The sequence below is a fragment of the Schistocerca americana genome, chromosome 5, assembly GCF_021461395.2.
Source record: "Schistocerca americana isolate TAMUIC-IGC-003095 chromosome 5, iqSchAmer2.1, whole genome shotgun sequence".
NCBI lineage: Eukaryota > Metazoa > Arthropoda > Insecta > Orthoptera > Acrididae > Schistocerca > Schistocerca americana.
This window is the reverse complement of record NC_060123.1, coordinates 309903908-309928146: the sequence shown is the minus strand read 5'-3', so window position 1 is coordinate 309928146 and position 24239 is coordinate 309903908. Positions and strand designations below refer to the sequence as shown.

The following is a 24239-nucleotide window of genomic DNA, read 5'->3' as shown; positions in this document are numbered from 1 at the left end:
AACAGACAACCATCAGAATATAACTAAAAAACTAAGTCCAGTTCACATTAAACATACAAGGGTAAGACAGCAATGGCTCCTTGAAATTTCTGTTCAAAATATGTTTCCTCTTAGAACATAAAATTGTACATGAAATTCACATACAAAACAAATGAAATAGTGATTATGGTTACATAAAAGTGTTTATTCAAATGCCAGAACTGTGACCAGTTAGATGTGAGACTACCTTTTGAAAATATTATTCTGTTGAACTGCAAATATAAGCAGCTATTTTTGGCTGTGCCTGTTCTGTGTGCATTTAAAAGTATTCTAAACAATTTCCAAGGCCACTTCTACTATCAACAGCTTCCTTCACATGTAATTCACTCTTCTTTTGTCGTACAACCAAAGTTTAGATGAAAAACATATCACCAAACAGAAATAACTGAATTCTAAAATGAATATAGATATCTTGTAAACAATGCTGAAATATACTCATCATCATAAGTTAGAACATTTAGGTTCTAAGAGATTTCTTCTACTAAAGAAAAGGAGAAGGGGGAGGTGCAGGGAGAGAGAGAGAGAGAGAGAGAGAGGGGGGGGGGGCATTCAAAACTGCTGACTAGAAAGCTCATCAGTTCTATCTTTCTGTTAAACAAACAGGAAATCCCAGCAGTGGATGCTGTAAGACAGATGAAAGGAACTCAAGATGAATACATTGTACTACTGGTGCTAAAAACAGCAGTCATACATGGCACACTAAAGCTTGTCATAATAAACCATTTTGTTTGGTTATCAAACTTTTTTAATTACCTCATTCTCCAAGGGAATGAATTCTGTACATCTAGAACATTCATTACAATGAATAAAATGCAACGAACAACTGCTCACTTCATTAGTTTCTATCACTTTCAACTCTACATTCACACAATAAAGTAGTGCTTCTTCAGTAACCCTCTATGAACTAGACAGGTTGATCAAAGCAAGACTATTATTGTGCAAGATCTCTACATAAAACAATTAACAACTAAGATGTGAACTTGTGATAACACCACAGGTTAACATCATAAAATTTACAGATATCTCTTAATATTTCAAATTTTCCATGCTGCAAAGCTCACTGCCACAATATATTTTCTTCTTTAAAAGTGTAGTACACTTACAGTCTGTTACACAAGTGAAATGAGCTTATATACGACCCCACTTACACAAAGGTTTTTAAAAACTTATAAAAACTTCAACAAGAAGAATATTTACAAATTTTGTATGCTTTGTTTAAAATTTACAAGACAGAAATATTGTTTTCAGTATATAAAACACAAATCAAGCCAGTACTGAGTCATCAGAGCTTGTTCAGCACTGTTAAGTCCTTGACAACAGTTACATATTTTATCACTTGTGAAATAAATATATTGCCCATTGTTACAGACATTCTATTATTTTGTATGACAGGAACAGAAATATGAGTCTCCTACATCTTGGATAGTGGACCAGGAACACCAACATGAAGCCAGAAATTAAATGATAGTGAAAGACAACAAAAAATAGGAGGAGGGGACGTAACATGTTGGTTCCAGTCTAAATTCAATAGAAATACATTCATCACCAACATTAATCAGGTACAAAAGGAATATTTCTTGATCAATCACACTTGTTGGTATGTTGTAATGAATGTAATATGAGTTCTAGAACAGAATGTGAGGCAACAGCACTTTTTTTACCAAATCATGTTTCTGCAGGTGCTCTTAATGGAACACTAATTCACAGCAACAGTTTTATTTACACACAGGATCCAGGAACTGTGATCTTCTCATTTTTGGTACAAAACATTCAAATTGCTATTCACATTACAACAATCAATGATTCCATAATGCTCTTATAATGTGAAAAATTATCACAGAAAACATACACATCATTTACAATGACAATGAACAGTTTTACACGAGCTACCCTTGTACCTCAGTTTCATGGCTTGCTGCCTCACCATCCACCACCATATGGCCTAGACATATTGCCCCGAAATGGTCTGAAGAAACCTCGTCCAACATTCGGATCATGTGGGGGACGAAATGGAAATCTCGGAGGTGGCGGGACATTCCTTCTTGGTCCTGACCACCCTGGTCTCATTCGAGGATTAAACGGGCCCCTCATCATTGGAGGAGGCACCGACCCTGGTGGAGGTGCCATAGGTGGTCCAGGGGGGCCAGGTGGAGGGGGATTTTGGAAACCTCTAAGAGGACCCATTCCCCTGCCTCGGATCATCCTACCCCTGTCTGACTGATGAACCCTCAAGGGATCATGAGATTCAAATCCAGGTATCTCATCATTCAACCAAGGTTCATTCTCATTTGTGCTAAATGCAGGGACACACCATGGTTGGTCAGGTGGTTTCTGCACTGATGGAGTGTTTGATGCAGTAACAATAGTCTCTATACCTGATCCAGTTCCATTGCTTTCAGTCGTCTTGGCTGGTGAATCTTCTATCCATTCTGAATGTTCTTTACTAACATTAAGTGAGTTTGAACTCTGTGAAGTACCACTACTAGAATTCAGAAGTTCTGTGATAGCTTCCAAATCAGGAAGACTATTCCAGATTGCATCATCAGTTAGTCTACTTAGGTTGCTGTTTTCAGTGAGGGATTCTGTGTCCTTCAATTGCCCATTTCGGACATCATTAGTCTCTGTAGATTCTGCTACATTTATGTTCTTAGCATTAGCTGACAAAAGATCACAAAGAGATGTAATACCTACAGTGGTTGTGCTTGTAGCTCCTCCAGAGGTTTCTGGAGGCAACGGTGGTGGAGGAGGTGGAGGAGGGGGGGGTGGAGGTGCAAGTAAAGCTGTTCTCACAGAACTCCTTGGAGATGTTACATTCGGTGGTGGAGTATTTCTCAGACGTGGAACTGGTGCTGAACCACCAATAGTAGGGATTTTATGACACCCAAAAACTCTATTTCGTGTCTTTGGTGACCCTTCACCAACTTCACTAAGAGGTGAATTAAACAAAACTTTTGATTGGTTATTTATATTGAATGACACCGTCTTACTGGTAACCTGTGGCAGTGGGGCAATATCCTCATCAAGTTTAACACCATCTCCCATTGAAGAACTAGCAACATTTTCATTTGTTTCACTAACTTCTTCATCACTCATCTCCATATCAACACTCTCCACATTATCCTGTGTTTCATCTCGTTTGTGTGGAAATGTTTTTGTTGGTGTTTTAGCATCTTCATTGTCATCTCTGTTCCGAAGTGGTGATATATGCATTGCCTTTACTTGCTCAGTATCATCTGAAAGAACTCCATCATCTGATCTGTTTGCATCTAATCTTGATGACTGTTCTCGATACTGTGTACGGTCCAAATCTCCAATATTGTTCTTGTGAGGAATAACTTTAATAGAAGGTTTCCTGTAGTCCACATCACCATCAGAACTAACTTCATTTTCAACTGAATTTTCCGATGCTGAGATAATTTTTCCAGCTCTGTAATCCTGGTCTTCGCGAAGCCAGGAGAGAACTGGAGGTGTTGGGGGTGGTACAAGAGGTGCATGCGTATCCCGGACAGGTGAGCCTGTCAAACTAATCAGGTTCCTGTGGTCAATATCCTTCTTCCGGTGTAGTGCTGGTCGGTGATCAACATCTTTCTTGTTGTGATTAGGGGCAGGAATATGGATCAACAAACGGTGATCTGTATCTTCCAAAGGCTCATTCAATGGAGCAGGCTCTTCAGCAGCACCAGCACTGGCCAAAGGTAGGGGAACTAAGGTGCGGTGATCTACATCTGCAGAAGCTGAGACCATTGTAGAATTTACAATAGAGTCATCGTATTCAACAGGATCACTGAAACCTTCTTTTTCATACATTGGTGGGGACTCTGGTGTGTCGAGATCCTGTATGGGAACTTTATTCACTGGCAACACAGGCATCCATTCACTAACTTTCTCCCCAGAATCTGTTTGCCATGCAGGGTTTGTGTCGCTCCATGTTGGAAACTTTGGAGGGAGTTTTGTATTCCATGAATCTTCAGTTTCTTGATTTGTTTCATATTTGTATGTTGTCGTCTCCTCCAGTGGGAACAGATTTGGAGGCATTGGTGGTGGCTGCAAAGGACTTGATGATGTACTAAGAGGAGGATAATCATAGTCTGTATTTGAAGTACTCTGAATTTCTGTGTCTGAAGTATACGAAATCTGCTTCTGCAGTGGTGCAGGCTCTGGTTCCGGCTCATCTTCATCCAATGTGAGACCTGGAATTGCTGTTGCTGTTGTTGTTGTGCTGGATGATGGTATTAAGGACTTTAGAAATTCTGTAATGTTGAATGTCTCTTCTGGCTTGGATCTGGAATTGATGACTTCTATTGGCTTCCCCTGAAAATGAAAGGATAATCACTCAATTTCACTAAAAGCCTGTAACATGGCAGCAACAATGAACACAAATAAGTACTACACATACACATGAATATTATTTTAAGTAACTTTTATGTTGTTCTCTTATTAGATTTCAAATGCAAAGTCTCATACTATTGCATTGCACTTCAAGCCTTTATTTTTAACATTAATCAAATTATGTGCTACTACTATTATTCTGAATATTTTCACATGTATAGGAGCCATAGAAATTTGGAACGAGGAATAATATCACTGGATTCAAGAACTGTGATAGCAGATTTCTGATCAATATATAAATATTATAGAATATTAATATTTCCCCAAGGGCTGTAAAACCAAAACTTTTGGAGTTGTTATTGTATTGGACTTTAAAATCATTGTTTTCAATGTGTCTTCAATGTAAGCTTATTTATGTCACACTGACGGTATGTTACAAGTACTGCAAACCACTGTATACTCTAATAGCAACAGCATACTATATTTCAAATGGCCTACCACAAAAGAAGAACAAAAAAGTGTAACCTGTCTCTCAGGTCTGAGAAACTCACTTAACAGACACACTGCAGCTACCACTGACCATAGTTTACAGTCCAGAAGGGGACTGTCAATGGGGAAGAGAGCATGAGAAAAAGGCTGGAAAACTAACAAAATGGTAATATTCTACAAGTTGGAGAATGAAATGTCAGAATGTGGTAAGGAAATAATAAAATCTGAAAAGGAGAATACAAATTCTCAATCTATATATAGCAAGATTCAGTGAAATGAAATATAAAGAAGATAAGGGTATAATGGAGCATGATTCATTATGAACAGGAAGGTGGGGCAAAGAGTGAGTTACTGTGAACACTTTAGTGACAGCATTAATCTTGTGTTAAGAGAGATTCAAATATCATATGGGAGACTGGAATGCTGCAGTTGGAGAATGGATAAAAGATAGAATAACTAAAGAATACAACCACAGCAGTAAGAATGATGGAGGCTCCTTGATTTTTTGCACTAAACTGCAGATAGCAGCCATGAGACACTTGGATAGCCCAGTCAGTGGAATACCCACCTGCAAAAGGCGAAGCTTTCAGGTTTGAGTTCTGGTCCAGCACACAGTTTTAATCTGTCAGAATATCACAACTCAGTGCACAATCTACTGCAAAGTGAAAATTCATTTTGGGAGCAAATACACTGCTTAAGAATTGCAAGAGGAGGAGGGATATTTGGCAAAGGCCTGGAGACATGAGAAGCTGCCAGCTGGATTGTATCACGGTAAAATAGTGATTCCGAAAAAGATGATGGATTTTAAGGCCTATCCAGGAACAGATACAGACTCGAATCATAATTTAGTAATGAGGAAGAGTAGACTGAAGTTTAAGAGAATCTTTAGGAAGAATCACTGTGGAAAGAAGTGCGATACTAAAGCAAAGAGGAATGATGATGATTTAGTCTGTATGTGGTATTATAATAAATACAACAGGGGGGGGGGGAGTCAGTTCAGTTGATGGGAAACGGATGTCCCTAAAAAAGGCAATCACAGAAGTTCTACATCTACATCTACATTGATACTCCGCAAGCCACCTAACGGTGTGTGGCGGAGGGCACTTTACGTGCCACTGTCATTACCTCCCTTTCCTGTTCCAGTCGCGTATGGTTCGCGGGAAGAACGACTGTCTGAAAGCCTCCGTGCGCGCTCTAATCTCTCTAATTTTACATTCGTGATCTCCTTGGGAGGTATAAGTAGGGGGAAGCAATATATTCGATACCTCATCCAGAAACGCACCCTCTCGAAACCTGGCGAGCAAGCTACACCGCGATGCAGAGCGCCTCTCTTGCAGAGTCTGCCACTTGAGTTTATTAAACATCTCCGTAATGCTATCACGGTTACCAAATAACCCTGTGACGAAACGCGCCGCTCTTCTTTGGATCTTCTCTATCTCCTCCGTCAGACCGATCTGGTACGGATCCCACACTGATGAGCAATACTCAAGTATAGGTCGAACGAGTGTTTTGTAAGCCACTTCCTTTGTTGATGGACTACATTTTCTAAGCACTCTCCCAATGAATCTCAACCTGGTACCCGCCTACTCCCAGATATTTTACAGAAGTAACTGCTACCAGTGTTTGTTCCGCTATCATATAATCATACAATAAAGGATCCTTCTTTCTATGTATTCGCAATACATTACATTTGTCTATGTTAAGGGTCAGTTGCCACTCCCTGCACCAAGTGCCTATCCGCTGCAGATCTTCCTGCATTTCGCTACAATTTTCTAATGCTGCAACTTCTCTGTATACTACAGCATCATCAGCGAAAAGCCGCATGGAACTTCCGACACTATCTACAAACAAATATAGGCAGAAGCAAGGCAACAGTGAAAAATCCTTGTGTAACAGAAGAAATACTCCAAATAATCAACCAAATAATACAAAAATGTTCATGAGCAGGAAGGAACAGAGGGATAGAAGTCAATGAAGGAATGAAATCAATAAGAAGTGCAGCAAAACTAAAGTGAAACAACTGTAGGGAAAATGAGAAGAAATTGGACATACAATGGTCATCAGAAAGCCATATTCAGCTTACAGAAAAGTCAAAATAATTTACAGTGAAACTAAAAGCATGGGTGACAACATTAAAAGTGTGAAAGGAATTCCACTGTTAAATACAGATAATACTGCAGATAGGTTGAAAGAGTACATTAATGGCCTCTATGAGGTGGAGAAATTGTCTGGTGACATGACAGAAGACAGAAGAAGATATATATGTTTATGTGGAAGACAGGAGGGATCCAGTACTAAAATTGGAGTTTAACAAAAATTAGGAAGACTGGTGATCAAACAAGGCTGAACGCAAAGCTAATATTCCTTCAGAGTTTCTAAAATCATGGGGGGAAGTGATTACTAAACAACTAATCAAGTAAGTGTGTGGAAGTTATATTGTGGGAGGCATAACACTGGACTTTCTGAAGGATGTCATTCACACAATCCCAAAGACGGACGGCAAAGGCAGATACAAGAGAGAAGTACCACACAATCAATTTAACAGCTCACATGTCCAAGTTGCTTTCAAGAATGATAGACAGAACAATGGAAAAGAAAACTGGGGATCTGTCAGATGACTATCAGAGTTAGGCTTTGAGAGAGACCGTTCTGATGTTGAATGAAGGCAAGATTTATACAAAAATAGTGACATCTTCTTAGTCTTTGTTCACCTATAAAATGTGTTCAGCAACATGAAATGATAGAAGATGTTTGAAATTCTAAGACAAATAAGTATAATTGATAGGGAAAGATAGGTAATATACAGTATTACAAGAACTAAGGATGTACACTAACAATGGAAGATTAACAGAAGTGGTCAAAGTAAAAAAAAATATTTAAGACAAAAAAGATTTAAGGCAAAGATGCAGTCTTAGTTCCCTACTGTCAAATCTATACACTGACAATGACAAAAATAAAATAAAAGATCAAGAGTGGGATTAGCATTCAGGATGAAAGGGTATCACTCTTAAGACTTGCTAATGATATTGCAATCTTCAGTGAGGAAGAATTACAGGACCTTCTGAATGAAATGAACAGTCTAACACCACAGAATACAAACAGAGAGAGGTTGGAAGTAATGAGGAATAGCAAAAATGAGAGTAGCTATAACATAGTAGATGAAGCAAAAGAATCCTACTACCCTGGAAGCAAAATACTGGATGATGGATGCAGCAATGAGGATGTGAGAAGTTGAGTAGCACAAGTGTAGAGAGCAGCCCTCACTACAACTGAGGAGGAAATTTCTAAGAATGTATATCTGGAGCACAATATTGTAAGGAAGTGAATCATGGACTGTGCAAGAATCAGAAAAGAAGAGAATAAAACTATTTGGAACATGCTGTTACAGGAGTATGCTGAAAATTAGGTAGACTGGGACAACAAGAGATGAGGTACTCCTCCACAGAATTGGCAAGGAAAAGAATACATGGAAAAAAACTAATTAAAGAAGGGACAGGATGACAGGGCACAGTATGTGTGTTAAGACATAAGGGAATAACTTGCATTATGCTAGATGGAGCCATATAGGGCAACTCGTGTAAATGCTACTCAGAGATGTTGTGAAATTCATTGGCTTTCAGCAAATATTCTGCTATGTTCTATAACGTAAAACACACAACAGAAAATTTTGTCCATGCTACTGATATGTTGCAGGTATCATGATGGTGTTCCAGGTGCTGTAGTGCAGACTGCATATGTTACAGGACACTGAAATGTCATAGGTATAGTCATTTTTAATCAGTACACTCAGTGAGCATGCTGGAGGGGGGAAAACCAATAGTTCCACTTTCTGCCACCAGGTAAAAATATGGTGCTGTAAGCAGTAAGAATGTGAAATGTTTCCAGTTTTGATGCCAGTATGCTGTTTTGTCACTTGGCAATGTGTGGCGATTTCTGTTTTGAGATGACCATTAGTGTAAAGGGTTAAGAAGATTGAAGTTTTCCATACAAAACACAATAGCTGTTGAAAAGATAGACCATGTACTACTGGTAAAGTTGTTTTATCAGAACGGCAGCAACAGCACTGATGCAGTGTGCGAATATCGCCAACAGAAAGAGCTGTGAAGAGGCCCCATGTCAATAAATGGGCTACAGAATATGATCAAGACATTTGAAGAACCATGATTAGAAGGTGCAGCTGAGAAATGGGGTGCTCCTTTCCCATAGCGGTTGTTGAAGTTGCTGTAGCTATAGCCAACCATGCAATACATGCCTAAAATTCTGCAGCCAGTGTTCATGCTGTGTCACAGGAACTGTCACTCCCCTGGTCAACAGTTTAAAAGATTCTGCAGCACATCTTACACTGTTATCCCAACAAGACTCAGAATGTGTGCCAAATAAAGCCCTAAGATAGGCTGTAGCACTGTGACTTTGCCATTCATTTTTTTACATGCACAGAAATGGATGACATGTGGCTATGGAGTATTCTTTGGGCAGCTGAGGAAAATTTTTCTCTGTATGGTGCTGTGAATGCACAGAACTGTAACATATTGGTCACTTCTCAACCACATTTTGTGCAGGAACAATGACGCACTCAGCTACTACTTCTTGGTCCATTTTTCTTCAGGGAGATGACACCTTGTGGGTCTGTTGGGTGTACAGTGATAATTGCATATTATAAGAACCTCCTTGTGCAACATGCGATCCCAGTTTTGAAAATACAAATGTATCCACACTATTCTTTTCAAGCAAGATGAAGCAAAATCACATGTTGCTTGTCAGGTGGAAGATTTGCTCTGAGAAACCTTCAGTAATGAACTTATCATCTCTAGGCAATTTCAAGATGTATGGCCGCCCAGATACCGCATCCTAAATCCATGTGGCTTCTAGTTTTGAGGCTATCTAAAAGATAATGTCTGTAAGGGATGTATCCAAACTCTTGCTGGTCTGAAGGATAGCATGCTACAGCGTATCTCTCTGATTACACCGTGTTTGCAGCAAGCATCTACATCTACAGGGATACTCTGCAAATCACATTTAAGTGCCTGGCAGAGGGTTCATGAACCTCCTTCACAATTCTCTATTATTCCAATCATATACAGCGCACGAGAAGAATGAACACCTATATCTTTCTGTGTGAGCTCTGATTTCCCTTATTTTATCGTGGTGATCATTCCTCCCTATGTAGGTCAGTGTCAACAAAATATTTTCGCATTCAGAGGAGAAAGCTGGTGATTGGAATTTCATGAGAAGATTCCGTCACAATGAAAAACGCCTTTCTTTTAATTATGTCCAGCACAAATCCTGTATCATTTCTGTGAACTCTCTCCCATATTTCGCAATAATACAAAACATGCTGCCTTTTTTTTAACTTTTTTGATGTACTCGATCAGTCCTATCTGGTAAGGATCCCACACTGTGCAGCAGTATTCTAAAAGACGATGGACAAGTGTAGTGTAGGCACTCTCCTTAGTATGTCTGTTACATTTTCTAAGTGTCCTGCCAATAAAACACAGTCTTTGGTTAGCCTTCTCCACAACTGTCAGTCACAGCGTGTTACAGATACAAAATGGTGCTGAGTCGGGAGATCATATTGAACACATGTTGTGACTTGTGACCATATTATAATAAACATGCCACAACCACCATTATCATGTGTTTCATCATTCCTCCCCTTTTTCTGCACCCACACCACATTCTGACTGCTTGCAGCGCCATATTTCACCTGGAGGCAGAAAGTAAAGGGACTCAGTATGGGACTCCACTGATAAATCCAAATTTTTACACTGAGCAGCTGTTATTTTATTAATGGAAGGACGTGGACAATGTAGTAATTAGAAAACTTAGGTTAATCACTGTAGTGTAAAATTGTGTCTTAATAACTTAGAATGTAATTACTGCAAGTATTTTTAAACACTTATGGAGCATTAAAAATGCTAAACATGTAAGAGTAACATATCAATCCATCATGAGACTACTCTCAGTGAAAATCGTATTACCTATTTCACTGACTTTAGTTAACGGTTTCTTGACATTCTTAATGATTTCAAAAAAAAGTTCCTGCAGTTGTAACTGTAAGTTAGAACATCCACATTTTGCGTACAAGAAATTGTTATTTATGTGTGCTAGCCATGGATATTTCTTCTTTTGTCTTTCTAAATAAACACATAGCCTTTTTACCCACCTAGGAAGTGAACTGTTGTTACTTTGACATTAACTATTTTTGTTCAAGAAACAACTAGCATCACATGTTGACTGTTGACAATTGACATCAATTGACTCTGTGTAATTTAGTTGGTTCAGAGCTTCATTTTGTGTTGGCTCATATAAAAAAATGCACTGTTCATAGTTGTAACCCTCAAAAATGAGAAATCCCTTACTCTACAGAATGATTGGCACACATCCTACACTAACATAGTTTGGATTTGATAAATTTTTTATGAAACATTTCTTTTTGTTTTGTGCCCATACTATCCGCATTCTCGGCGTCCTGTTTTCTGGGCATAATGTACTAGTTTTCTTATTATTATAACACTATTTTTGTCAGCTACACACTTGAGCTTCAATAGGCACACTAGCAAATAAAAGAGATTAAAAGAACACAACAAAATATATGTGATGATAAAATTAGCAGTTGCACATTCCAATTTCATCTTCACCATATTTTGGAAATGGATCCCAAGACATAGCATTTTCAAAAATTATCACAAGAAACAGCCAACACATTCAAGCTATGCAGCATACAAATATCTTTGTCCACAAAAAGAAAGTTGTACAATAGACTGACACACTTTGCCAATATGAATCCAGTGAATTCTCCATTCATGTCAGATGTAAAATGAATGTACAAGTTTTGCATTTTGTTGTAATACCAGGTGCTTATAATGAAACTGACAGTGTTCCGAGTGCTACAGTATAGGCTGTATACATCACAGGCTGCTGAAACATTAGGTATGTTCATTAATGCTGAAAAAATAATAGTTCAACTTTCTGCCTCCAGGTGAAATATGGCGCTGCAAGCAGTCAGAATGTGATGTGGGTGCAGAAAAAGGGGAGGAATGATGAAACACATGATAATGGTGGTTGTGGCATGTTTATTATAATATGGTCACAAGTCACAACATGTGTTCAATATGATCTCCCGACTCAGCAGAAGATGGCAACCCTACTATATGAGTTCCTTCAAGATGGTATCTTAGGATCATTATTCTTCTTCATATACTATACATCAATGACTTCCCAGACAATGTTGGGCACAGGAAAACAACTGATAGCAATACTGCCATAGCAAGTGAACATCAGAATTCCTGTTACAGGCAGCAAATTAAAACTTCAAAAATGTTTACTACTGGTCAATAAGCAATAAAATAATTGTCATTATTTCATCTTGCATTTTCCATTTATTGAAATAACACGTTCAGTGTTAATTTCATTCATTTCAGTCTGAGTAGGAAAATAGTTCTGTCACACTTTAGTGTGATTAAAATAACATGTGACTTTTGACCACTTTGACTAGTGGAAGACCATGGCGCCCACTGCCCAGACAACAAGACAACACCAATGATGAGTCAGCTTTACTCCCACACCATAACTGGCTCGGCATGTATAGTCCACCCTACTGCCATGCTGTCAGTAAACAGTAACATTTGGTTCACAAATCAGTTGCTTCCATTTCCTCAGCTCTAGCAGTGAAGCTGTGAGGTCACCACTGCTGCATCTCGATAGGTACGAGAAAAAATAAATACATCTGTGAGGAGCGGCAACATGCAGTTATGGATATCTGAACTCAATGAGGTTTATGATTACTCATTTTTGAGCATACTACAGCATGGCAGATGTTAAAATGGAGTCCATAGATCTGGTCAGTACCAAACACTCAGTCAGAGGAAGAATTTGAAAGAAAGCAGTGTACTGAATTTTACAGTTACATGTCAGAAGAATATTGCACAGTGATTCTCAAGTAGAGAATATCATCCAAGATTGAAGCATTAATGAAACTGAAATTGGATGATTATTTTGTCACCATAATTCAGTAATACCTTTTGACAGAGAATATAATAAACTCATAGTGACATCTCAATCCACTGTGCTTAATTAAATCCACCTAAATGATTCTCAAACAATAATAATAATAATGAAAGAATGCATCACAGCCAAGAAAAGGAGTAATCATCGGTAAACTGAGCAATGAAGAGCAACCTCACAAAGTGTAATCCAAGCAATGGAGTGTGTTTGTCTGCTGTGATTGTGAATCAAATATTTTAGGATTACCATTTTGTTAGTAACAGTATGAGATGTCCCAATATGAGGTTTGCCATAAAAGAAGTTATCCAAGAACACTTTCACTGGCTTCAAAAGTATTGATTGTTGGAAGCAGAATTCAAATACACAGACAAGGGACAGATTTGGCTGCTTTGTGTGTGAGTACTTTCAGTATGATAGCAAATAGTGAGGGTCTGATTTTAGATGCTTCAAGAGTGGTGGGCAGAAAAGCCGTTGCACTTAACATTCTTGAATCTGTGGTTTTGAGAACCGAAAATAAGGACAGAAAGGAAGATGAAGTTGATGAGGCATCACAAAGTCATTCTCTCATGGAGAGAGTGGCAAAAAACTAAATCACAACAGATTTGGGAACAAGACAGTTGCACTGTAGCAGGATGCCATATACAGACATGTATGGCTGTTATCAATGCAAGGAGTACCTTACATTAAACACACTTCTTTTAGCCCCAAAGAAGAGGAGCTATTTATCAGAAGTAAGTTATCTCTGCAAAATGTCTTCACAAGCTAGGTTTTGGTCACCAAAAGTTTTTATATCGGAAATTTATCACCAAGAGAATTGAGATCATGGCATGGAGAAGCCAGATCTGAAAGCTACGAGGAGCATTTTGTTTGAACACATTGTGTGGCTTGACGACACATAGATTAATGCATTTCAAAGGTTGACAAATGTCTGGGTGAATCAAACAGCCAAAGGAACAATGAAAGCACCGACAGGAATCAATGGCTATACAATCATCCTTCACATGGCTCATATCATGGCTTCAGTCCAAACTGTTTATTGCTGTTTTATTCCAGAAAGCAAGGGGACCATGATGAGGAAAAGAATGACAGTTTTTCCACAGAATGGTTTTCTAATTTAATTTTACAAAATATTCTCCCAAATTCAACAATAGTAATGGACAATGCACTATCACATTCCACTGTGTTGACAAAAAGTTTTGGCAATGGGCAATGGAAGAAAGTGGATAATTTGTTTCAGGTACATATCATCAGAGAAACCTGAACCTAGCATAGAAAGGTCAACTACATCAAACTTATAAAGCTATACAAGCCAAAAAAAACCCATGCTATCAGGCTCGGGAACTGACTATAGTGAAACGGTATAATGTACTCAGGATTCTTCCATGCCACACCAATTTTAATCTCACAGAACTTATATGGGCCATGGTGGCAACAATTCATAAAAAGTTTTAGTGAGGTGGAAATGCAGATGAAAGCAGCTATTGCTAAAATTTGATTCCTCTCTTGGACACAAGCTTCTTACACCATAAATTATTCATTGGTGTAGGTAGCATCTTTGGTATAATTTTTAGTTACTTAACACTTCTTCACTGAAGGCAAATTAATGACTACGTGCCAAAAGTATGCGTGGCACTCCCAGCATGTACAGGAACACTGCACCCCTCCACTCGCTCTGCATGGAAGTGTCAAAAGTCTCGAGTTATTGCAAACCCATTTTAAATGTAGATGGTAATTCCATAGAATGTGTAACAAACACAAAATTTTTATGGATGAATGTTGACTGTCAGTTGACAATACATGAGCACACAAAGATACTAGCAAAATGAATGTCATCAGCTTGTTATGACCTTAAGAGTCCTGTCGTCAGTGTAAAACAGCAACTGTCTCTTAGTTACATACTATTCTTATGTATACTCAGTCCTTACCTATTGGTATAATTTTTTGGGCTCAAGTGCAAATAAACTACCACAAGACTTAAAATACATAAATGGGTCACATGAATAATAACTAAGAACAGTAACTGGCCTCAAAGTACAAATATTTTTAAAGAGTTGGGGATTGTGACTGCACAATCAGGGCACATCTACCAACCCATTACGTACATTAGGAAAAATGCAACTAATTACTGAACTAACAGCACTAGTCATGATTGAGGAACGAGAACCAAACTTGAATTATACGCACTGAGAAAAATGAAACAAAAAGCTAGCACAGACTCAAGCTCTACAATAAACTGGCCACAGACATGAAATATATTAAAACCAACATGTTTAAAAAGAGAGTTAAAACAAACATCTTAAATAATATGTACTGAACAGTAAAGAATTACTTAAATAACACAGAAAAGAGGTTGCTAAGAAAGGGTAAGTTTGTAAAAATTAAAAGATAAAAATCTCTTTCATTATAAAATATACTTTCAGACTGAATCATACTAGTAAAACCAGGTTTATTTGCATCAGGAACAGTGTGCTCCACAATCGAATTAAGGATATCCTAGATAGGAGGGAGGGCAACATCAGTCGTAAATTTTTGATCTATTTATTGCAGATCGATTTCAGCTATTGTGTAGCTATGTTTAGCGCACTTCTATCTAGCTATGTTCAGCGCACTTCTATCCAAATCATGATGACTCGTAAATACAAGTCATCTTAAACGAGTTTATATTTGATGAGCTCTCTGCATATGCACAACAAATCGGAGGAGAGTGGGGAGGAGGGTGCTTGACTTTTAGGAATTCAGTCGATATGGAGAATTTCTCGGGCATGGGCTTTTCGTTCTGTGTGTGAGAATCTTACCAAAATGGTGATTCAGCAACTGTAGCACGGAGGAAATTTTACAGTGATTGTGGATTGCATAATGTAAATTATGCTAAGTTCTCCTTAACTGGAAATGGATCGAAACATTTAAGGAGACTGGTTCAACAGTGGCCAAACTGAAATACAGCCAACCAAAGTCACCACAATGGGCAAATCCATGGAGAATGTAAATCGGACGGTTCATGACGAGCCTAACATCTCCATTTGTAAGCCTGCAAGTTCTTTAAATGAGTATAGGTCATCACTGCACTGAATTCTGCAAAAAGACCTTAAACTGCATCCTTACAAAATCCAATTCGTGCATGAATTAAAGCCCTAGAATACCAGACATAGGCTAGTTCATTAATGATGTGACTGAGTGCCCTTCATTTAACATCGTTCTGTTTTCTGACAACACTCATTTTCACCTGAATGGTCACAGCAATAAGCAAAATTGCTGCTAATGGAGTGGAACAAATCCTAAACAGAAGGAAACAAAACCCTTCATTCACCAGAAGTTACTGTATGGCCTGTAACATCAGCCTGAGTAATAACTGGCCATATTTTTTCGAGGATAAGAATAGTAGTGCAGTTACAGTTAATTTGGAATGTTATGTGATGATGTTAAATGACTTTTTGGTGCCTCAATTGCAAAATTTTCCTGGTTGTAACCAAAGAACATGGTTTCAGCAAGACAGAGCCACTGTAGACACGTTCAATGCACCTGTACTGTGAGTTTTCGAAATTTTCCCCACCAAACTGATCTGCAGGAGGGGTGACATATACTGGCCCCCACACCATACAGTCCAGGTTTGAGCCCCATGGATTTTTTTTACAGGGGTATGTCAAATCTCAAGTGTAGGTCAAAAATCTGACATCTCTGGAGCAACTGGAAGAGAATATCTATAGAGAAGTGGTATCCAGCCCATGGTGAGCCGTCATGCAAAATTTTGTTCATTGTTTAAATTAGTGCTGTAGGAGTGCTGGATTGTATTTAAATGACATTATTTTTTAAGAAGCAAATTCCTAAACTATATATTTCAAAAACAAATAAAGATTTTCTGATAGACTTCAACCTCTATTTTATTTTGACACATAAAATCTATAAACTTAATTCTCAGTCATCCTGTATAATAGCACATGGTACCACTTGACATTACAAATGACAAACATCAATGAAACTCGGAGTTTAACTGATGTTTGTTATCTGTAACATCAAGTGGCACCATATGCTATTATATTTATGATGAGTCGTCATGACATGGATATAACTGTGCTGAAGATAGCAACACAGTAGCTGAAGCTGATCTGCAATAACAAATTAACAATTTACAACTGATGCTGCCCTTCCTCCTACCTTGGATCGCATTACTAAAATACTGCACACTCAAAATTTGTGATGAAAAATCCTGAACTCTTTACATTTTCCTGAGTTCAGCATCTTTATTTTACACAAGGATACCTACTCAGCTTTTCAGAAAGACAAATCAGAACACACATGGCGTGTAGCGGAGGAGCATGTATCATCATCATGGCCCTGATGTCAGAAAAAAGGCAGTGTTTACTGTGTGCAGTTACTTGTTATTAGATGTAGATAAATAGTACAACACTACTTATGAATCACCTTGTCCTCTATGTAATTATGGAGTCACGTGTTCGTTAACTTTTAATTATGCTTTATTGTTGTATTAGACTGGCAATTAGATATGGATGAATCAACAATTAATTAATGTTCATTTACATTTGTTATGACACCCCGCTTTATGGTACCTGTCATTATTAACATGAGGTACCTAAAGTGTCATGTAAAAGTCGTGAATAGTGTGTGTGTGTGTGTGTGTGTGTGTGTGTGTGTGTGTATTGTTGACGAAGGCCAAAGGCCAAAAGCTTTAATTGTGAAAGTCTTTTTGTTGTGCCTAACTGTGACTAAACATCTCCACTATAAGGTGAGTACCAACTTTCCTTCTCATTATATTGTTAAAGTGGCATGTGTAACATTGATAATACGCATTTAAATTTTGTGGCTGCCATTTTATCTTGAAATACGTATATTTACAAAAAAGAATACACAACTCACATTCTGAAGGATACATGAACTTTGTATTTTAATACATACTTTTAACATATTTAATTAGACACTTCAGTAACTTTGTATCATGATGGTTTAGGAGTATTTCAGGATTTGGATGCTGGATCTCATTGTCAAGTTGTTCTCCTCTCCATGGAACTGATAATTAGGTCACTAACTATGAATGAAGCTATCTTCTAAATTACCATTTTGCAGAACCCACATTACTTTTACCTCTTCATAAATCGTACAATTCTAATAGTAAGAGAACCAAATTTGAAAAAAAAAGGCTGAAATAATGCTAACTTATTTTATAATAAAATATTAAAGTAATCAACTAAAATTATGTGGTCCGGGACAGCAATTAAAAAAGTAACAATAATAAAAGGATTGACTGTAACTTGATATCACACAATTCACCAATCAAAGTGGTACTTGTAATATCAATGAACATGTAGACGGTAGCTATGAACTTTCCTGATGTGATTTTAATTAAAAATACACTGTAATAATCAAAAGGGCCCTGGTAAACTACTTTTCACACTGCACATTATCACTACTTTTTTTCACACACAGTGTAGGTAAGAAATGCTAGCCTCTGTGTGGTTGTGTGTGTGAATGTTGGTGTGTGTACTCTTGCTAGGGAAAGACCAAAAGCTTGAAAGCTATTATAAATACCGTATTCTGCTGACAGCTTCTATGCACCACACATCAATTAGCTGTAGGTGAGTGGGTGCCTTTTCTTTTCTTTTCTTTTGTTACACTCTAGTGGAGAAACCCAGCATGTCCAGGTATTTATTTATAGCTGTGCACTGATGCCAATACCATGGAGTGTCTGGCCTTGTACTTAGTGCTTATAAAGACATTACTCCTGAACCAAGAACATATCTCCTGAACTATGTCTCATACAACAATATAATTTTGTACGTACATTCATTCAGCAGCTTATGTGGATAGTCATATCTCCTGGACTATGTGTCATAAAATGACATAATTTTGCACTTACATTCAGTGGTATATGTGCAGACTGCCTGTAAGAGGTGTTGCGAATACAGTTAGTAGTAAAGAAGTAGTGCTTTTACTGCATTAACAGCGGAAAAGCAGTAAGCGATACAACATTTTTCCTTTCATCATTTTCTATGGGTTGTCAGTGAGAAACATAGTTATAAAGGTTTGAAATTATGTGTAAAGTTTGTTGCACGTTGCTGAGTGCTCTCATTCTCTAATACTGGATCAATAAAGTTTGGGAATTCATGAGTTGTGGACCAAACGGCTTTTACACCTCCACCTCCAACCTCTTGTCTTTCATAGGTAAGCAGTTCTTAACCTCACAATGAATGTCGCCTACCTGTAAGGTATATGCACACTAAGTTTGGTTGAAATCACCCCAGTGATTTTGGAGGCGATGTGGGAACACACACATATGGCTCTGAGCACTACGCGACTTAACTTCTGAGGTCATCAGTCGCCTAGAACTTAGAACTAATTAAACCTAACTAACCTAAGGACATCACACACATCCATGCCCGAGGCAGGATTCGAACCTGCGACCGCAGCGGTCACGCGGTTCCAGACTGAAGCGCCTTTAACCGCACGGCCACACCGGCCGGCTGGAACACACACATACACAGATACATGCGCATATACACACATCCATTTTTATAATATAAATGGATTATTCCATTGAGAAATTTCCATTGTTGTTATACAAAGCCTCACATTTAAATTTATTTTGGTATCATATTGTTTTTTATTTACTCTGAAAGTGTTTGTAACTATTTACTTGAACAAGAATAACTGTTAAAATCAGGCTGGAATACTTACTAAGGAGTTTTCCTCATTCTTAAGTGATTTTTCCTAGAAATAAACCAAAAAGGTTAGAACAGTGTTTCATCTTCAGAGAAAGTTAAGTTAAATGTAAGGACTGACAACACAAAACAAACTTAATATCAACATTTTAATTAGTTCCAAGCATTAAAAAAAGGCTTAGCTACTGGCAAATACAAATTCTGAGAATGGAAAACAAGGGATACTGATTTCAGAATTATGACTTTGAATACGACTTTTTACCCCAGTAAACTGACATTTTCTTCTATTTGCAATTAATAACAGAGAAATCTCTTAATAATGAAATTAATACATAGGCCTAATTATTCTAAGAACTGCAGCATACCCCATCCATTTTAATAATTAAAGAGTCAGTCTACAGATCATAGAAACGAGATGGTAATAAGAAAAAAATTTCCATAAACAGCAGTGTTGTTAGAGATGAAGCAATAGCTCAATTTGGGACGCGTGGAGGAAGACTTTATTTGTGCCATCATACAAAGAACATTTGCACAGAGTGATTTCAAGATACAGTGAATAGATGAATTGCAATTAAAACTTGGCTCTTAAAATTTAATATTCATGACCTATGTGCTACATCATTTTCTAAATAGCAGAAATAAAAAAGGAAAAAGGTAACAAGTCCTAGCTACATACATTTACAAAAGTCTCTGAGACTTTTTCTCACACTTCCTCCACCTTTTATCAGCTATTCGAGGTATTCACTGTTGTCTGTGTACAAGTAAAATGCTAAAAATTAAATCTTGTGGTACAAAACACAAATACCAGTATTATGACAAAGCAAGCTGTAATATGGAATACAGCAGAAAAATGAGGCTTCAATCATTTTTAACCTAAGTCATGACGTAATGCTGTGATAGGTACCGTCAACAAGTGAGCTGGACATAATAATGCAACATGTGTGGAAAAGCAAAATTAAAAGACAAGAGAAAAATAAATTACAGAAAGAAAAGACAACAATAAAGAGATGCTGCAGAAACAACAAATTACATCATTTAATACAACAAATAAAAGCAAAACGTATGAACACAAAACCTCATATAAAGAACAACAATTGAACACTCCACCACCAACTGAACAAGGACACTCTTTGCCTTTCTCAAGGTCGTATTTCCACATATAATAACAATTAAATACACTGGGTAGAACAGTATTTTGGTCATAAGACTCATCAGCAACTGAATGATGGGACTGCTTCAAAAATAAATAAAAATGTATCTTAGAAACAAATGTACCAATTGCATGACACAAAAGAAACTCCTATTCACTTAAAAAAGTAAAGAAAGAAAGATAAGGAAGGAATTAAGATAAGCATGCAAAGAAGATCAACCAATAACGTGAATAGTATCACTATTTCGAAAGACTTAACAATTTATTTTTTTATTTTATTTTATGTTATTTTAGACACAAAAATTCTGAAGCAGCTTCCCATACCTCATCTTCCCTGTTTCCAGAAGAAAGACCAGGAATAATTGGTACCTCTTCAAGTGGAGTTTCTGGTGATGATGACGAAAGTACTGCATCACGACTTGCCTCGGAGAAGAAATTTTTCTAAAAAGATACAGGGGTAGTTACATTTAAATAAGACGATTCAGAAGAGAGACTGCCTAATGGTGGCTACTTTCTTTACCACCATTCACAAAGTTCCTGATGAACTGATTTTTGGCATCCACAACATGTCACAATTATTGATAGATGTTTATAGAATTCCTCCAGCTTCGAGCAGTTTCATGCTCAACCAATACTTGCTTTCCACGCTACAATGCAGCTAATCCAAACTTAGACTACTCTATGGGATCACTATTCGATCACATGCATATCAAAAAGCACTGTCATCTTCGATTGCCATACGCACAAAAAACCACTCTGAAGAAGTAGAAATGAGAAAACAGCAAACAGCATATGTTGAAAAGTTTACATTACAAAAGTTCATGATGGTTTTTATTTTCTAATGAAGATGATGCACTAGAGAAGTGGAAAAACAATGAAGTTGCTAGTATTTATCTACTGAAGGTTCACACCAGCGGGATATGTAAAGCTGATGCATAAGTTCGTAGCATTTCTCCACAAGTTTAATAAACACAAAAGATACACATAACAGAGTTTTTGATCATCAATAATATTTTATCCTTCACTATTTACAACAGTCTGCCAACACTGGGGAAACTTTCTGATTCCGTGATTGTAGAAATCACTTGGTTTTGAGGCGAAGAACTCAACGAGCCATGTTCTGACTGCATTTTCATCTGGAAAGGAAGTTCCTTGAAAATTGTTTGACAGAGAATGGAAAAGGTGAAAATACGAGGGTGCAAGACCAAGTGAATAAGGTGAGTGTGGAATGACTTCACAACCCACCTTCCGTCACGGGTTTTTTGTCAGTCTAGCAGAATGCAAGCAGGAATTATCATGGAGTAGCATCACTTCATGCAGTCTTTCCGGTCACTGTTCTTGGATTGCATATGCAAGACATCTCGGACAAAAAATGTCAGCAGTGATGGTTACGCCTCAAGGAAGCAATTCATAGTATACCACACTGTCACTGTTCCACGAGACGCATAATATTATCTTTTGTGGACGCGCACATTTCTTTTTACGGTGAATTGCTGCTTCATTTCGGCTCAATCATTCCTTTTTTTCCTTATGTTAGCATAAGGACACAATTTATCATCACCAGTCATGATACAGTGTAGGAATGCTCGGTGTTGTTCACAAGCCACTGATGATGAGCAAGCAGATATGCACATTAGGCCACCAGCTGATTTTGGCTTAGTGCATGTGATAACTATATACTTGATTTCGGAACCTTCCTCATTGACTGCAAATGTAGCATATTGGTGAAATGATCACAGTTCATCACATTTGCTTATTTTTTTAGTACAATGACGTGGATCATAATGGATCAATTTGTTTACACAATCTTCATCAAACCCCGAAAGCTTTCCTGAATGTGGAGAGTCACTAATGTCAAAATAATCCTCTTTAAAAACAGAAAACCATTTTCTTGCTGTGGTCTGTCTTATAGCATTATCCCCAAATGAGGCACAAATGTTCCTGGTGTTGGCGCTGCTGTCAGCCCTCTATTGCACTCAAACAGAAAAATATGCCAGAAATTCTTTAATTTCTCAACTTGGCACTCCCGTTTCCTAGTGTCCACAGCTCTACTCACTACCTCCAAATGACAAAATGATAATATGTGAACGCAAATAGCAACAGTGAACTACAAATAAAACAGAGCAGGGATTGTCTGCAGGAGGAGTGACTGTTAATAAGTTTTCGAAAACAGCCACACGTTGCACTTTTTATTTTTCATTATGACTGGTTTTGCTCTCCAAATGAACAACATCATCATTGGAATATACAGTCTAGGTGCTACAGTGCAGCCTAATTAATTTTTAGAACTGTCAGCCAACTGTAAATGCAATCTTTAATGCTGTCAGCCAACTTTAAACTGTACATTCTGATGATGCTCTTATTCATTTGTAGAGCAAAAACAGTCATAATAAAAAATATAAAGTGCAACTTGTGACTGTTTTTGAATACCTACAAATAAAAAACAATAATTGATAAATAAACCTATAACAACCAGAATATCAAGATGCAAAACAAAAATGCTAGGATCTTATGCCCCAACCTAATAGAATCATACTTGCAGATCCATACACGGGTCATAGGAGTACCTCCATATTATGAAAGCATCCCCCCTCCCATACACGTACTAGAAAATGGTTAGCCATGACTTTATTCAGTTAAAGATCACTCTCACTGTGTGATTTAGACTTTGGCATTCACAGCTTCCAACATGTCATTATCGTACCACTTGGTCTCCAACATACACAGAAAATGTGCAGTTCATAGCATCCAAGTCTTGTGAAGTAACTAAATGAGTCTCCTAAAGCTCTATCATGGTACTAATGTGCAAAACTTTGCTAATACATTATCAACTGATCTATGCACACATGTAATCAACAGTATCAAATATGACTGATCACAAAATCACACTGTGGTACTACCAAAACACTTTGATAACTGTAACTTTGTTTTTGGTTTTCAGACTTCTATTATCTGCGTAACTACATGAAAGCATGGCATTTTCATATGCAGGATCCATTCTCACTTCTCCAACAAAATCGGGCTTTATTCTTATGAAGAAAATATCATTACCTTCACAAATAAAAGTGATAATCAGATTTAAGGTTTGGCTAAAAATAACATCAGAGGTATTTTACATTTGTGTGGCACACAAGGAAACTGTCCAGTGTATTGCGTCAAAACCTGTCCTGAAATTTTTTATATGGAAAGAATACACAAAAAGAAACATAACATCAAAATTGTAGCTGCCAAGATGAACTGCAAGTATTTTTTTAATGTTGACTATTGCCAAATTAGTAGCTCTCTAGGTGGTTGGAGAAATATATAACCCTGCCAAAGCTGTACCAGACAGCACATGCACAGCACGGCAGGCACATATCCTCAGTAGACAGCACACTGGTAAACAGATAATATGGCACAATGCGATCATAGTGAATTTCAGTTTCTGCTGATAGTTTATCTGACAGAATTGTTCACAGTTTCCATTTGCTTGAATCTGCAATTCATTCAACATCCATAATAATTAGCAACAGCCTTCGCAGTATTGCTAAATCTAATCATATCTCATACCTACAGGA

At 37.6% G+C, this 24239-nt stretch overlaps 1 protein-coding gene across 2 annotated transcripts in view; it reads right to left on the bottom strand.

The window, feature by feature from the left end:
* Nucleotides 1-568: 568 nt before the first annotated feature.
* LOC124615947 overlaps nucleotides 569-24239 on the bottom strand; it is a 166290-nt gene continuing 142619 nt past the window's right edge. Inside the window, exons 8-10 of one of the 2 annotated variants that reach the window (XM_047144147.1) lie at nucleotides 21007-21123; nucleotides 19549-19581; nucleotides 569-4350 (exon numbers count right to left, since the gene is read on the bottom strand). In XM_047144147.1, coding sequence (XP_047000103.1) covers nucleotides 1960-4350; nucleotides 19549-19581; nucleotides 21007-21123 — 2541 coding nt within the window. In that variant the 3' untranslated portion in view covers nucleotides 569-1959. The remainder of the gene's footprint in view (nucleotides 4351-19548; nucleotides 19582-21006; nucleotides 21124-24239) is intronic. The other variant, XM_047144148.1, reaches the window with a different exon arrangement.